We start from the raw sequence: 17920 nt of genomic DNA on the forward strand, positions 1-17920 counted from the left end.
ACAAGAGGAGAAGAGCCTAAGAGAAGGCACAAGACTCAGAGACCCACTGAGTCACACAGACAAGAGGATCATAACACTACACCCAAAGCCATAATGGATTTGCAGAGGACCTGGTGCAGCTGCAAGCAGGCCCTGTGCTTGCTGCTTCAGCCTCTGAGTTCATGTGAGCTTTGCTCCTGTTGACTTAGAGGGTCTTGTTTTCTTAGTGTCCTCCATCCCCTCTGGCTCTTACCCTCTTTCCACCTCCTCTTCCACAGGGTTCCCCTTCGGGAAAGGATTTGATGAAGACATCTGATTTAGGGCTGAGTGTTCTAAAGTTCCCCACTCTCTTCATAATGTCTGTCAGTGGGTCTCTTTATTTGTTCCCATCTGCTGCAGGAGGAAGAGTCTCTGTTGATCACTGAACAAGGCACTGATCTATGAGTATAGCAGAGTATCATTAGGAGTCATCACTATTTTCTATGTTTAGACAGTATTATTTGGTTTTATCCAAGGTCCCTGCACTATCTAGCCTCAGGTTCTTGGTTACCTTGTCAGTGTCAGGTATGGGTTCCACCTTCTGAAGTGGGCCTTAAGTCAAATCAGTCATTGGTGGCTTACTCCTACAAGCTTTGTGCCACAATTGCCCTAGTATATCTTGCAGGCAGTATAGTATTGTGGGAAGGAAAGGGTTTGTGGCTGGCTTCGTGTTTATGTTTCTTTCCTTTGATGGCCTGCAGAGTACTCTCCTGTACCAAAGACATGCAACATAGGGTTGTTGATCTTTAGCCATCTGACAGTGGAAGATGAAATCTCAAAGTAGTTTTGATTTCCATATCCCTGATAGATAAGGATGTTGACTAAACATTTTTCAAAGTTCTTTTCAGCCATTTGAGTTTTCTCTATTGAGAATTCTGTTTAGATCTGTACCCCATTTTTAAATGGGTTGTTTTCTTGATATCTCATTATCTAGTTTCTTGAGTTCTTTGTCCGTTTTGGATTACTAGTCCTTTATTGGATGTAGACTTGGCAAAAATATCTTCCCATTCTGTAGGATGCCCCTTTGTCTGAATGATGGTATCCTTTGGCATGCTGAAGCTTCTCAGTTTCATGAGGTCCCATTTATTAATTGTTGATCTTAGTGCCTGTGCTAATGATATTCTGTTCATAAAGTCTTTTCCTGTACCAATGACTTCAAGGCTATTCACTACTTTCTCTCCTACCAGGTTCAGTATTTTTATTTTTATGTAGAGGTCTTTCATCCATTTGGACTTGGGTTTTGTACAGAGTGAGGAGTGTGGATCTATTTGCATTCTTCTATATGCAGTTATCAAGTTTGACAGGCACCATTTGTTGGAGATACTCTTTTTATTTTTTTCCAGTGTGTACTTCTGGTATCTTTATAAAAAAAATCAGGTGTCCATGGGTATGTGGATATATGTCTAGGTCTTCAATTTGATTCAGTTATTCACATGTCTGTTTTTTATGCCAATACCATGCTGTTTTTATAGTAATAACTTTTAGTACAACTTGAGATCAAGCAGTTCTTTTATTGTTGAGGATTGTTTTGGCTATCCTGGCTAGGTATGTGTGTGTGTGTGTGTGTGTGTGTGTGTGTGTGTGTGTGTGTGTCTACATGAAGCTAACAATTGTCACTTCGAGACCTGTGAAAAATCATGAAGAAATTAGAATTTTGATGAAGATTGCCTTTCCTTTGCATCTGTAATCTCTCCAAGACTTTTGTAATAAAGGGGAGTTGGATTTTGCCAAAGACCCTTTCTGCATCTAATAAGATGAGAAATTTTTTGTCTCTCAGTTTGCTTATATTCTTATATGGTGGATTACATTTATCAACTTATGTATGTTAAACCATCCCTGAATCTCTGGGATGAAGCTTTCTTGTTAATGGTGAATGATCTTCTTGATGTATTCTTGGATTCTGTTTTCAAGTAGTTTTGCATCTATGTTCATATAAAGGAAATTAGTCTGTAATTCTCGTTCTTTGTTGGGTCTTTATTTGGTTTGGATATCAGGGTAACTGTGCCCTCATATTGGGCAGTCGGTTTTACTTTGTGGAATAGTTTAAGGAGTACAGGCATTAACTCTTCCTTGAAAGTCTGGTAGAATTCTGTGCTAAATCTTGCCCTGGGCTTGTTTGTTTGTAAGACTTTGAATGACTGCATCTGTATTTTACTAGGGGTTACAGGTCTGTTTAAATTGCTTATCTGATCCTGATTTCACTTAGATAAGTGGTATGTATCAAGAAAATTACCCTTTTATTTAATATTTTCAAATTTGGTGGAATGCAGGTCTTCTTTCTTCACCTTTAGTTAATTTGGAGAAGGGTCTATTGATCTTATTGATTTTCTCAAAGAACCAACTCTTTATTTCATTGATTTTTTATTGTTGTCTTTCTATATTATTGATTTCAGCTCTGAGTTTGATTATTTCTTGATGTCTACTCCTTTTAAGAATGCTTTCTTCTTTTTGTTCTACAGCTTTCAGATGTGCTGCTAAGTTGCTAGTATGAGATCTTGCCAATTAGATATAGACATAGATACAGATACAGATATAGATATAGTCACTTAGTGCTATGGACTTTCCTCTTAGAACAGCTTTCATTATGTCCCATAAGTTAGGGTATGCTGTGCATTTGTTTTCACTTAATTTTAGAAAATTTTAATTTCTTTCCTGACACACTTTTCATTCATAAGAGAATTCTTCAGATTCCATGAGTTTGTAAGCTTTCTGTTGTTTCTGTTGTTGTTGATATCCAGCTTTAATTTGTGATGGTCAGATAAGATCTTATTTCAATTTTCTTGTATCTATCGAGACTTGCTTTGTATGTGGTCAATTTTAGAGAAGGTTCCATGATTTGCTGAGAAGTTATATTCTTTTGTTTGGATGGAATGCTCTGTAAATATGTGTTAGGCACATTTGGTTTGTAACTTCATTTAGTTCCACACATGTCTGTTCAGTCTTTGTCTGGACGACCTGTCTATTGGCAAGAGTCGGATATTGAAGTTTGGGAATATCACAGTGTGTGAGAGTTGATATGTGACTTAAGCTCCCCTAGTGTTTCTTTTATAAACCTGGGTGCCCTTGTATTTGGAGCATAGGTGTTAAGAATTGAAATGTCCTCCTGAGGAATTTTTCCTTTGATGAGTACGTAGTGTCCTTTCCCCATCTCTTCTGTGGTTCTTGAGTTCCTAAATTTTTCATTTTTCATTTCTCTAGTCATGAATTTTCAGATTTCCCTCCATTTGGGTTTTCTTTACTGATTCTATTTCCATTTTCAGATCTTGAATGGTTTTATTCATTTTCTTCCTCTGTTTGTTTGTATTTTCATCCCTTGGCATCTTGTCCAGCAGGCAGAATGCTATAGGGACATTAATAGAGATGGGTCCAGGCCCTTGTTCTTTGGTCCAGTGTTTCCATGCATGGTAGCCAACAATGTTTGACCAATTATGATGTTAGTTGAAATAAATAACTTCTATGTCTAGAAGGCAAAAGCCTTTCCTCAGTTAACAGAAGTGGTTTGTCACATAGTTTCTAGACTTAAGTAATCACATGTCCAACCTCTTGATTGAAGAGGCCATATTTGCTTGAGGAAGAATCCTGCATTGTAGACACAAATATATACTGTAAATTGATCTAAGTAACTATAGCGAGTTAGTAGAATGATCACATTTTTAAAAAATTAAATTCCCACACATTTCAAGGTTTACTGGACATGGATTCAGAATTGAAGCATGGTCCATCAAGATGGGTGATTGGGTAAAGTACTTACTGTCCAAGATTGATGACTTGAGTTCAATCCCCAGAACCAATGGAAATGTGGAAGAGTAGAACATCTCCACAAGATTGTTGTCTGACCTCCATATATATACACCTCCATACTCACTGACCACACACACACACACACACAAACACATGATTTTAGAAACAAATACTTATAGCTATTTCCTTAGAACCTAGAACTCCACTGTGGTCCATTGGTAAAAGTTAGTCAAAGTGAGAGTTTGTGATGCTGTGAGAACCGGAACTGCAGTTTGACTCACAGAGGCACAGAAAGTCTATAGTCTGCTCCAGCTACCATCAAAGACTTGGAAGAAATGGATGAGGATGCCTAGTTCATTCCCATTAAACCATTATTGACTGCCCACTTTGTGGTGAGAGATTGCTCTACTGAGTCATGAAGAGAGGGTATCAGGTTTCTGGATAGTCAGACACTTGATCAGGAATGGGAAGTCTTGTGACGAGGAAGTCTGCGGGAAAGGAAAGTGGGTAGACAAATACTTAAGATGCTTGTGTTCAGTGTGAATGTTCAACAAAGGCATTCCCACTCCCTGCACAGGAGGTTTTTACAATCATTAGACATAGTGACATGCTCTATCAGTGGTATCTTTTCTCCAGGCCTGTCCAATTTGTTATCAAAATAACTTTTGTTACACTTTGGTTGGAAGAATGGAGGGTATATATGGGCTCAGTGACATAAATTCCCCCTGCCAAACCTGAACTGGCTAGTGATAACATTCCTAACCTAATCTGAAAATGCTGTGACCTGTTATGGAGTCCTCCATATGTCACCATGCCTCTGGCAGCCACCAGTTCACTTGGTGGCATAATGATTACATGGCTCATTTCCATCCTAGAGATGGTATAGACTCATTCTCATTGGAATGAAAACCCACTCTGGATATCTTCCTGGCCCATACTGCTTTGGCCAGCAACACCATCTGTGGACTTCATCAATGGCATTCCCAAGGGTATTTACAGTTCCTGATCAAGAAACTCACTTCACAGCAAATGAAATACACCAGTAGGCTCAAGCCCATAAGATTTAATCCTCATTACCTGAAAACCACTGGGTTATCTGAAAATAAGTTGCTGCTGTAGGGGAGTAAAACAATATTCCCATTGAGTTGAGATATAAGACTGCCACCTAGATCTCTTGGGTTCTTTATATCACTGAACCAAAATGTGAGGAAAAACTTTGTTCTTTCATCTGCATCTGGGGTGATTGGTCCCAATTACCAAGGAGATATTTGAGTTGCTGCTGTATAATAGAGGAAATAACTGTGCCTGGAACCAAGGGCATTGCCTGGGCACCTATTAGTGCTTCATGCCCACAGCAAGTGGAGCCAGAAAACAACAGCACCAACAACAGTGACAACACAGTATAATTAATAATTTGCATCTTTAGGAATGAGGATCTGGGTCACTCTGCTAATAAAAGAAACCAGGCAGCCAAGGTTCTTGGCTAAAGGCAAGGGAATAAGCAGCCATAAATGCAGACTCTGGTTTCACTGCTAACAGCAGAAATGAATGCTCCAGCCTCATCCATATCCTCCTTGATTATTATATATGTGTGCCCATTTCCTGTGTATGATAGCCAGTGTGTGTGTGTGTGTGTGTGTGTGTGTGTGTGTGTGTGTGTGTGTCTGGAGGTTACTTCTGCAATTTTGGTTCTTAGTTAACTGATTACTCAGTGGGACCATTGAGCTGGGAAATCATAACAAAGCAGTAGACTGAATTCTGGAATTTCATTTCATACATGGAGAAATGATGAGAACTCCACCAGATACATGAAAGATACCTCTCTCTGTACTGCTCTACAAAAATATGAATGTGTGTAATGGGTGCAGTGTCAACCGAGAAAGGGATGGGTTGTGTCAGCTGTCACCTCTTTGCCTCTCAGCTCCAGAGCCACCATTCACTGTCCTGTGTACACACTTCAGTCCTCCCTGCTGCCTAACCCAGGATTCAGCTTCATTAGTAGTGGGGCCTGCAGGGAGAAGAGGCTTGCTACAGTTTGCAAGTAAGATGTCCCAACCAACTAGAGGTTCTTGTGTTTGAAAACATGGTCCCCATTGTGGGTGCTGCTTGAGAAGTTGTGAATCCTTTGGGGAATGACTCCAGGCTAGGAGACACAGACCACTGGGACTGGGCCAGTGAGGGTTATTCCCACTTTCAAGTCTGCTCTAGCTCTCTACTCATGGCTTTAGAGGTGTAAGCAAGTGGTAGGAGTGCCTTGGTGGCCATGCCTTACCTGAGACCCTGTAAACCAGAAAACTGAGCCAGAATAAAGCTCTCCTCTCTCAAGTCATTTCTCTGTCAGGTATTTGGTCACAAAGTGAGAAAACCAGCTAATATAGGGCTCTTCTTCCTGGTTCCTGGGTTCTCCTCTGTCCTTGGTTGAATAGCGCATCCCCTAAATTCACTCAAACTTGTGAGTGTGACTTTATCTCAGAATGAGACCTCTGCTGAGGGATTTAAGATGAGGGTCTATTGGATAAGGATGGGTCCAACCCCATCGACTGACATTCTTATAAACAGAGAGAGACACAAGAGAGAAAGCAAGGTGCCTTAGGGTTACCACTGCTATGATAAAATATAATGACGAAAAACAACTTGGAGAGGAAAGTGTTTATTTTGATTACATTTCCACATCACGGTCCATCACCAACAGGACAGGAACTTGGAGGCTGGAGTGCTGCAGAGCTTAGAGAGAGAGAGAGAGAGAGAGAGAGAGAGAGAGAGAGAGAGAGAGAGAGAGAGAGAGAGAGAGAGAGAGTGTGTCTGTATGTTGCTTACTGACTTGCTCCTCATAGCTTGCTTAGCCTGCTCTTTTATACACCCCAGGACCACCTGTCCAGGTATGGTACCAACCACACTGGGCTGGACACTCCCATACCAATCACTAATTAAGACAATATTTCCACAAATTTACCCATAGGCCCATCTTATGGAAGCATTTTCTCCACTTAGTTTCCCTCTTCTGAAATGACTCCAGCTTGTTTCAAGTTGACATAAACACTCATCAGCATGGTAGGGAGACAGAGGCAGAGGATGTTGTGACCACCACAACTTAAAACTATAGAACCTAGAAACGTGAGGAAGACGTATGTGCCTGTTCTGGTCTCTGGAAAACTAACTTTTCTTGTTTCAACTTCCCCTTCTGTGGTATTTGTTTTGGCAAGTCTGGCACACCAGTACCTTCCTTGAACTGGTTCTGCGGGGATCAGTGGCCCATGGACCCCAGCCTTCATCCCAGAAATTGAAGCTGTTCTACCTGCTTCAGTCCTGTGTGCTCTTCCTGAGTCCAGAGAGCATTCTTGTCAGTCTTGTCAGTAGCCCCTATTGCGGTTAATGCTTCTAGTGTCTGAGACAGGTTCATATAACCAAGGCTTTGGAATTCACTGTGTAGTCCAGGATGACCCTGAACTTCTGATCTACCTGCTTCTACCTTAATAGTGCTAACAATATTTGCATATGTCATCATACCCAATGTGGTTCATGAGATCAAACCCAGGGCTTGCCCTCTAATGACTGAGCTATGCTTCCTCGTCCCTGGAAAATAATTCTCTAATTTCATTGTCCTGTCTGGTGTTGTGTGTGTGGCTTCTACCATCTGATTGAGTCTTGACTGATACAATGAACTTGGTCTTAGAGTTGGCAGAAATGATTAATAAGTATTTGGACCAGAGCTGGCAATTCCAAGTAACTATCTTGTCTGTGGCTGGGGCCCCAAGTTCCCTCAGCTTTATGTAGCTTTCCATTTCTCTCTTCACTGCGACTATCCTCTGGTAGGACATTTTACTTCCTGCCTTGACCTTTCTTTGAAGCCACAGTTTCTCCCCATGTGGCTGGAAAACCAACCACACCAGGGGATGTGATAAAAATGCATATTATGGGTTGGGGAGGTTAATGGCTCAGCAGTTAAGAAAAAAACCTGCTCTTCCAGAAGACCAGAGCTTAATTAAAAGCATGTGAGCAACACAAATTGAATTCAGTGGGTTTGGCTAATTAGTTCATTTGTTAATTAATGAAAAAAAATGGGGCTGGAGAGATGGGTCAGCCATTAAAAAGTTACTGCTCTTGCAGAGGACCTTGGTTTGGTTCCCAGCACCCATATCAGATGGCCCACAACTGCCTATAACTGTAGTTCCAAAGGATCCAGCACCCCTACAGATACTAGCACACACATGGTGCACATGTAGACCTGCATGAATACTCATAAATAAAACAAAAATGAGAAGTATACTTCTGAAAGTTCAAGGCTAGTCTAGTCTACATAGCAAGTTCCAGGCCAGCCAGGGATACATTGAGAAACCTTGCCTCAAGGGGGAAAAAAGGCAGACATGAACTTGGGAAGTCTACTTGATGGTCCTGGTGGGTGTGAGGGAGTGGGAGAGGGGCTTGGGATATAATCAAGACACATTGGATACATGTATGAAATTCTTTCTCAAGGAATAAATTTTTAAAACCAGAAAAAATTGCATATTCCAGGCCCCATCACGATTTTGGCCAGTAATTCTGGGAGTGCTCAGCAACCTGCATTTCTAATACCTTGCTGCAGGTGTAGTACACACCTGCAGAGTGCTCTGTACCTTTTGCAGATGCTTGGTTTCTGCAGGGGACCATTCTTCACTCAGTCAATTATCCCAGGCTCTGGCTGGCTAAACAGATAGATGCTTTAAGGGCTGCTGGCTCTTATATTTGGTGCTGAGTGAGGTACATACAAGCCGATTTTCAGCTCCTGATTTTCATACCAGAACCCTGGCAAACTTCCCTATTTCAATCACATGTAGCATGCAGAGGGCCTGCTGCTGTATTCCTGAGGAAGTCCAAACCAAGGAAAATAATGGCACACTTTATTCATAGCTGCCAGGGACAGTTGTACATGGAGAGAGCCCCAGCCTTACTGCCTGAGACTCAGCAATTCCCAGCTGGAAGGATTGTAGGAAAAGATCCTGCTGGCCCTGAAGCATGATCAATGTGAGGCTTTCAAGTCTCCACCAATTCCAAACAACTTTGAAGGACTGAGGGTGCTTCTCCAGAGTCCAGCAGGGACTTGGACCTGGCAGTGCTATCATGACTGTAAATGCTGAAAAAGACACAGCCCCAAGCTGCAGGGAACAGTCAACAGTCTGACTGGAGTGAGACTACAGAGAGCAGACAAAAATCCAGGGAACATGAAGATTCTGAGCAGTGACTGTTCAGTAAAGGCTTGGTGGAGGTTTTATTTATTTTTATTCAATTTTGTACACACACACACACACACACAAAGTCAGAGACCCAACTGTGGTAGTCAGTTTCCTTTCACCATGTGGGTCCCTGGGATTATCCTCAGGTCTTCAGGCTTGGCAACAACCTTTACTACTGAGCCCTCTCACCAGATCCAAGAAGGTTCTAGAGTATGTGGCCCTAAGATAACTAAAAAAAGATTATTAAGGAAAATTATGCCCTGAGAATTCATGGCCACTGGCCTTTTATGTAGGCTTAGGGACTGAACTAGTATTCGCACCATATCACCCCCACCCAGTCTCCACTCAAACCTAACAAGTATACTACAAATTTTTAATTGAAGGCACATCAGAGTTGGTACCCCTGTCTGAATATACATAACAAAGCCTTGAATAATCTTTAATTTAATTAGTCTCTGACTTTCAATTCTTCAACTTATTTTTTTTAAATTTGAGAATGGTGCAAAGTGGTACACATACAGAATTAATGGTACTTTGGATTCTGAAGTTTTATTCTTTTCAGGACTAGTGAATGTGGTAGAGGATGTCATGAGGTTAAACAGGGGTCATGACCTACAGTCATGTGATTTCAAGGGCAGACATCTCACAGTTGATAGCACCCAGGTCAGAAGCAATCAAGATATCCTTCAGTAGTAAAATGACTAACAAATGGTGGGACATCCAGAAAGAGCAATGTTATTCTGTGATACAAAGCATGGCCTCAAAAGACATGAAGCTTCGATGCATGTTCATAAAGTGAAGGAAGCCAGGCTGAAAGGCTGCACACTGTGGGGTCCTGCCAACCTAATGCTCCACAAAAGGCAAAATCCCAAAGCTAATAAAGGGATGGCTTCAGAGTTGAGAGAGTACTTGCGGCTCATGCGGAGGACTCAGGTTTGATGTCTCACACTAACGTGGCTCAAAACCACCTGTAAACTCCAGCTCCATATAATGCGATGCCCTTCTCTGGCACTGATGTACAATTCTATAGGCAGGCAAAACATCCATACACGTAAAATAAAAATAAATCTTATTAAACATTAAAATTATGAATGCAAATAAACCTTTCCTTTTTCAGTTGATTGCCTCAGCTAATTAAACATTTTTACAGTAACAGAAAGAGTAAAACATCCAAAGTAAGAAAATGAGAAGGGGTAGGAAGGAGAGAGGGAGGGGAGGAGGGAGAAAAGCAAGAGGAAGGGGAAAGGGAGAGGAAGAGGAAGGGGAGAACTCATGGCAGGGTATATGAGCTTCCTGAAGTTAGGTGGGAAATACTGAGGGCTCAACCCTGTGAGTGCCTGCTGGACGCTGTTTCTGCTATATCTGGTTGCTTGAATCAGACTAAATCCTATTAAAACACAAAACAAATAATTAGACCAGACCCAAATCTATGTAGAACGAATCTGTTAACCCTCTGAGCATTTTAATGTAAGGCTCGAGTCACAAGAAACCTGTTAGATCTCTAAGGGCCAAAAAAAAAAAAAAAAAAAAAAAAAAAAAAAAAAAAAACCCTCACAAACCAAAAGAGGAAAACATACTAAGCTGTGAGCAGTGAGCAGTGAGAACGTGGAAGGTTCCCTGTGAAGATAATGCTGAAACCCAGTGCGGGGACAGGAGAGTAATCACTGAGATTTCTAGAAAGCAGAAGCGGAGCTGAGACAGACGCCTGACATGGGAGTGAAATACTGCTAGGTTGTCAGAGGCTCTGGGCTCAGGAAAGCAGAAAGAAAGCCTAGATTTGCAAAGGAATGTGCCAGCAGAGCCCTCAGAGCCCTTCTCTAGAACACAGCAGGTCCAACGGGACTTCACAACAGAAAATGACAGGGCTGGGAAGACTAGGGCTCAGCCAGTAAGGGAGTCTGCTGCTCTTGCCAGGACCTAAGTTCCATTCCCAGCACTGACATCAAGTGCCTCGCAGTCAGATGTAACTTCTCCTCTGGCCCCTGAGGGCACACCACTTCAAATGTGGTATGGGTACACGTGCATGATTGCACAATACACACATACACACACACACACACACACACACACCAAACAACAGGACCATTAAGAAGGCATTTGCTAAACAAATTTGATGACCAGAGTTCCATCTCTGGGACTCACATAAATGTGGAATTGAACAAGCAACTCTATAATTGCCTTCTGACTGCCACATGTGCCCTAGCATGCATACCCACACATGCGTATTATGTATAAGTGTCCACACACCCACACTTTTGACAAGAAAATGATTACATTTAAAGAAATACACAAAGGCAAACAACAAATAAAACAAACCACAAGAAACAAAAACACTGTATTTAGACATGAACGAACTGAAGCCCAGCAGGGTGGTGGATGTCTGCAACTTTGGAGTTTGGAACTAGCCTGGGATACACAAGCAAGTTCCAGCCCAGCCAGTGCTGCATAGAAAGACCCTGCCCCAACAGCCAAAAGCCAGCAATAACAACAGAAATGAGAACTGCTAGACACTGACAGTAAGAGTGCCAATGTATTAAGTTACACAAGCGACGTACACCAAATTGTATTTGCTTATTAACTAGTGTTGATGCTAAGCAAATGCTCTACCACTGAATAAATATACCACTGATAGCCTCCTCCCGACCACTGAATCTTCTAAAATGTTAAAAATAATTATTTAAAAATTGTATACAATATATTTTGGTAATATATATTCTTGGTCCATCTAACTTAATGTACCCCCCTCAAAACAAAATAAGAAAAACAAGAAAACATCAAAACACATATCCCCCCCCCAAAAAAAGAAAATAGGAAAACAACAATAAATAACAAAACAAAACCTAGAATCCATTTTGTGGGCAGTGATCTTTAAAATGAGCAAGCAATACAAAGGGGTTGGCCTAATATGGAAAGTAAATGTGGAAGAAAATAAAACAATTACAACCCAGTGACCACAGCTGGACCGAAAGCTGTGCAGGTTCGATTCAGTAGTGATAAGAGGGGCTCTGAGAACACATGAGACAGCAGGGTGAAGAGCTGGCAGGGAGCAGAAGTCCCAGCTGGAGACAAGGAGATAATGTCTTAGTCACCTTTCAGAAATGAAAAAAAGACATGAATCTGGAGACATTTCAAACCAAGCCAATTAATAAAAGTTGTACAGTATGACCCATCTGTATAAAACCTAGGACCAGCGAGTTAGAAGATGTCACCTCTTACTTGATACCACCTGATACTGACTACTGACTGGACACACTGAAGCTGGGAGACGCCCAGTCCTAAGATGCCATTAATTCTAAGTCACACCATTATCTGAAATACCAATAAAGAAAAAAAGTGATGCCAATTAATAAAAGGTCTGGGATGACAAGGAAAATGTAAGGAACTGGTAAGCAAGAGACTATTTTTATGCACCTCTGAGGCAAGCATGTGTATAAAGGGCCAACAACCTCAGGTGTCAGCCTCAGGGATGTTGTTGTCCATCATCTCTTAGACAGAGTTTCTCCCTGGCATGGGGCTCACCAGAGAACCTATATATCCTATCTTCCCAGCACGGGGTGACAAGTGCCATACCTGGACACAAACAAGATTCAAAAAGTGTCTAGTGGGCAGAAATAGATGGTAGAAATAGATGGTATATTAGTTTTCTAGGGCTACTGTAACAAGTGTTCACAAAACTAGTCATTTAAAACAACAGAAATGTATCATTTTTATGTTCAACAAGGGAACTATATTTATTATATATGTGTATGCACACACATATGTATATATTCAGGGACACACACAAAGACATGAAATTAGGAGGGCACTTGGGAAGAAGGGGTTCCATGAGACTGGAAAGGCCTAAAAGGATAATAAGAGATATGATCAAAATAGGCCACAGGTCTCAAACCAGTGTTACTATTCAGAAATTAAGTTGTTGGCATACCCTTTGCCCTCCAGAATTCCCGGGGAAGAACTCTGTCTGTTTGGCATCCTGTGGCTGCCGGCATCTTTATGGCTTATAGTCTTGTCACTGTAATCATTCCTTCCATGGCCTTGCTGCCTCCGCCTCCATCTGTTAGTGTCTCTACTGAACACACTTTGTGCTTAGGGTCCATTCAGATAATCTCCCTCAGTCTCTTTCTCCACCTCAGATTCTTAACCATATCTGCAAAGACCCTTTCCATGTAAGGTGACATGGTAGGGCAGTGTCTGAGGGCTGTTAACCAGCAGAGTGTAGAAGCAACACTCCATACCAGGTTGTGTTCCTAGTACTTCAAAGGTATTGTTTGGTGCTTGTAAGACAGGAGAGAGGTACTGTTTCCACCTCCCAGGTGGCTGGACTGAGCCAAAGGAACCAGCAGCCCTAGCTGATCAGTTTGCAGCTAGGTGGGTGTTAACAGAAACTATTTAGATTTCATTTTGAAATTCCTGATTAACTACCAGTACAAAAATTTACAAATACTTTCAGCTAGCCTTTTCACATGCTATCTATGGACTTTGTGCTATCACTCCTCTGCATGTATTTTAGTAGGCTTTTTGGTTATCTAGTTGCACAATGTTCCATTTTCCCTAAAAAATATCACAGCACACTTAAAAAGGGGTTGAGGTAGGGGTGTTTTTATCAGGTTACCAAAATAGTTTTATCCAAACTTGGGGAGCTAATTTACCTACCTTTACTCAAATTTTATCAGTGGTCTTGTGTTAAACCAAAAAATAACGGATATAACGGATGCTGAACAGGGCTACATACTCTTCAGTCACATCTCTTCAGTCTTATTAGAAATTTGAAACCTTTGACAAATATAGGCTCATGAGACATCATCTCTGAATGTATTCCAGGCTGGCCTTTAAAGTGGAGCCTCAGCAACCCATGTGCAGGGATTCCAGGTGTGCAAAACCACATTCCTGGCTAGGCTCAGAATTCTGTAGAATATTCCTTGACTCCATTTTTTCTGTTATTTTTTTTTCCTTTTTATTCTGCTACTTCTTGATCAGATTCAGGTCATGTGTTTTGGCTGGGATGCTGTGTAGTGTTAAACGTCTTTGTGTACCACAAAAGGATGTACAAACAGAAAATTGTCTTAATGGGGGCTGGAGATGTGGCTCAACAGTTAAGAGAGTCAAAGGACCTGGGTTCAATTCCTAGCACCAACATGGCAGTCTGTAGCTTTAATTCCATGGATTTAATACCCTCCTTTCAGCTTCTTTAGGTACCAGGTACATACATGGTACACTGACATGCATGCAGACAAAATATCCATACACAAAAAGTAAAAATAAAAAAAAAAAAGGGAAAAAAAACAAAACAAAACTTGTCTTAGTAATGGCAATATTAAAGCATGCCCCCTTGTTCTGCAAGATCTTACAAAAATAAAAACTTGAAGTTAGGAGTGGGATGTGTTGACAGAATACAGGGAGAGTTGGAAAGTATCGATAGGGGGTGGATATGATATGATGAGAGTTCATGGTGTGCATGTGTGAAATTTTCAAAATAAAAAAAGTCTTGTTCTCCAGCCCAGGCTGATACCAAACAGGCGACTGAGTTCACTCTCTAGGACCACCTAGAGCAAAGGCATAAAAAGTTAACTCAAGAGAAGCAGGCGGTGTCCAGACCTTTAACATCAGCACTTATAGGGTAGAGGCAGGAGGATTCCAGGACCAAGGCCATCCTCAGCTACGAAGTGAGTCTGAAGCCAGTATAGGATACATGAGACCTAGTGCGTGAGAACAGAGAATGTGAAGTTGACAACAGAAAGTTCAACTTTGTGACTCTACAAGATATGCTTCACTATTTTGAGCACATGGTTTTAGTAAAGCTTTTCTTTCAAGGCACTTACTTGAAATGTATGTTTTCTTGTCATTGGCTTCATTGAGCATTAAACATAAGAGAATGTGGCACGTTACATCAGAAAGCCAGAACAGGGAGGGACGTTTTAAAGCTGCTAAAGGGCCTCCAGATAGGATTACAGATACTTTCTTACTGGTACAGGAAACAGATTTTGCACCCTGCAGTGGATTATGCTTGTAGAGAAATCCTTCCCCTCTTTGCCTATAGATGAGAACCCACCACTTCTCAACCAAAACTATCAGAGCAACTAGAGTGGAAGCACACAGAAGATAGCACCCAGGCTACCAGCTCTACAGAAAATGATGGGGGAAGGGAGTAAACAAGTGCTTTTCAGAAAGTATATAATTACATGTATATAATTTAAATGGCTATCCTATATTCTGAGATTATGTGCTCCTAATTGGTGACTGATAGAACAGTTTTACTTAGTGATTTTGGGAGCATGTTTGAATTGGGGGAGCTGTTTTACTAGCTTGTGAAACTAGTAGTTTGAAATACTTAAATACTTCCATCAATAAAAGTTTTAAGTAGATTTAGTGGTCTTTCAAACGAGGAAGTGATTGAAAGCTATGCACATAGTGACTGTCCAATTGAACATTCTGCAGAACTATTTCTTACTTGTGTATGCTTTGGCCTACAGTCAGCTTTGTCTTACTTTAGGGCAGTATAATTGTGGCTTTAGTTTCCACCATCAAAAATACTCAACAGCACACTTACATCACCTTTTATTAAAAGCAGATATGTGAATTCTAAGTACGAGACACCATCTTAGAAAGAACATGTTTCCATGACATCCGCTACCACAGAAGGAGTCTGCCATCCTGGGCAAGTATATGGGTACAATGCAGACAAAACGAACGCTGTGTGTCCACAGAGGCAGTTTTCCTGGACCCTGTGGTACCACAGGATGTTGTTGGTCTTGATGTACACTTTGGCCCACTTACATTCCAGTCACACTATATAGCATTCAGTATTTACATACATTGGAACAGAGCAGACATAATATGTTCCAAGAATAACATTTTGTACACTTATATGTTAGAAAGAACTCCGTGTTTCAATTCTCTTTATCTTTATGTCTTAACTACTTTTGAGAAGACCAGTTTGATATAAATACATAAGCTGGAACATACATTTAGAAAAGCTTACAGAAATCAATGTAAACTGCATGTATCCGCCCATAACAAATTAACTAAGCCTTGTTCCCTCTAATGTTAAAAATAAAAAGGTAGCTAGCCATTTCACTTTATAGTAGGTTCCAGACCAAATATAAGGTGATCATTGGCATGTTGGGCCAGATGGGTCTGGGTCTACCTCTGTCATTCTGGGATTTGTTCCTTTCTGTCAAAGTGTTCTACGTACATTTGCCAAGAACATTTACATTAAACTTCTGGTTGTTTCTAAATATATGTTAGGAGCCTCTAGAAGGACTTTGTTTTCCACCAAGTATGCCATGTTAGTAGTTGCTGAGATGATAGTAGAGACTCTGGGGATAGGCAGGTGCCTGGTGTGCAGGCACAGGTCAAGCATCTGGCCAAGGGGCTCAGTGACTCAGCAGCACTTAGTTCTTCTTGGTTTTCTTCAGGTAGCGATTCCGCAAAGACTTGTTTAAACCCATGGCTATTTTAAAATAAATCCAATGAGGCAAGATTGAGCTTATTGAGCCCTAGGGAAAGAAATGGGGGAGATTTATAAGCATAGCCCACAACTGAGTTAAACTTAAGGGAAGCCCATCTGCCACCTTCCATTTCTCTACATTATTATTTACAGAGATTTTAAAGTTCTTAGGTATATAATTTGAAATAAAATATAAATATATTTTTTAGGATTAAAGATGTGTACCACTTTGTCTGATAAAGTATATGTCTTTTTTTTATTTTTATTTTTTATTTTTTTTTAAGATTTATTTTTTATTATAAATGAGTATACTGTAGCTGTCTTCAGCCACACCAGAAGAGGGCGCCAGATTTCATTACAGGTGGTTGTGAGCCACCATGTGGTTGCTGGGATTTGAACTCATAACCTTCCGAAGAGCAGTCAGTGCTTTTACCCACTGAGCCATCTCACCAGCCCAAAGTATATGTCTTGATGCTAAGAAATCATATAGAAAGAAAAGCCCGAACTGGAAAATATGGCTAAGATTTAGAAATGTACATACCATGAGGGCGTGGACCACATACCCAGTGGTTCGTGTCTGCAAACCGACTGTTTTAATTGCAGACTTCACGAACGTCTCTGCAGAGGGCTTATCCAAAGTCGGCTTCCGTATTTTTGCCATTTTTGTAGCTACAAAGTATGGCAGGACGCTCTAGAAAGAACCGCCCCATATAAAAAGAAAAGACAAAACATGCCATTGATTAGGAAGTTACCAACTCAGAACTGAGCATGATGCCTGCCTGACTGTTGGTGATAGTAGAAGCATCCTCATGATATCTGGAGTTCGTATCTTTAGAGAAGTGGGAGAAACATGCTGCTATCAAAAGTCAACTTCAGAGAACATATAATAGCAAAAACATGAACTGCAATACACTGATGACCTATGGGTAAAATAGAATTGGAGGCTGGGAAAATGAACAAAGCCCAAGCCAGCATTTCTGAATCTTTATAAGGAAAGGAATAGGCAGAAACCTGAGGGGCTGAGGCTCCGGAAGTCCTTCCTATCCGGGTCAAGAGGGACTCTGCTGTGCAGTCAAGCAGCATGAGGTTTCTGGTGTCACATAGGGACAACTCTGTCCCATCAGCCTGAAGAATTACACTTGTTCTATGAGCTTTAGTCCTTCACAGGTAACATTCCACTTTCCTGGCTTTTGGTCACCACTTCTCTTCCCTGGTGTTTTAACATCTTGCTCCTGAAGTTTTATAAAGTGCTAATGTTAAAATGGGATCACATCTTTTTTGCCCTCTTCTGTTTTGGAAAGAGATAATAAGAAAACAAGATAATAGCCTGGGTGACGAGAAGTCACCTGACAGGACAGATGTGGGTGGTGAATCTAAACATGAGCTTTCCTAGGTATTTCACAAATGTGAGGTTCTCTACTGCATATGCACCCCGTGTTTCGGCTGTGACACAACACGGAACACAAAGAACCTGCATTATAATGAATTCTGGGAGTCATGATGA

At 41.1% G+C, this 17920-nt stretch overlaps 1 protein-coding gene across 1 annotated transcript in view; it reads right to left on the reverse strand.

Annotated features, from left to right (window-relative positions):
* Positions 1 to 15508: 15508 nt before the first annotated feature.
* The window catches only part of Hsd17b12 (hydroxysteroid 17-beta dehydrogenase 12), a 138040-nt gene continuing 135628 nt past the window's right edge, over positions 15509 to 17920 (reverse strand). Inside the window, exons 10-11 of the mRNA XM_031371118.1 lie at positions 16958 to 17107; positions 15509 to 16465 (exon numbers count right to left, since the gene is read on the reverse strand). Coding sequence (XP_031226978.1) covers positions 16361 to 16465; positions 16958 to 17107 — 255 coding nt within the window. The 3' untranslated portion in view covers positions 15509 to 16360. The remainder of the gene's footprint in view (positions 16466 to 16957; positions 17108 to 17920) is intronic.

Source organism: Mastomys coucha, unplaced genomic scaffold (assembly GCF_008632895.1).
Source record: "Mastomys coucha isolate ucsf_1 unplaced genomic scaffold, UCSF_Mcou_1 pScaffold15, whole genome shotgun sequence".
Classification (NCBI taxonomy): domain Eukaryota; kingdom Metazoa; phylum Chordata; class Mammalia; order Rodentia; family Muridae; genus Mastomys; species Mastomys coucha.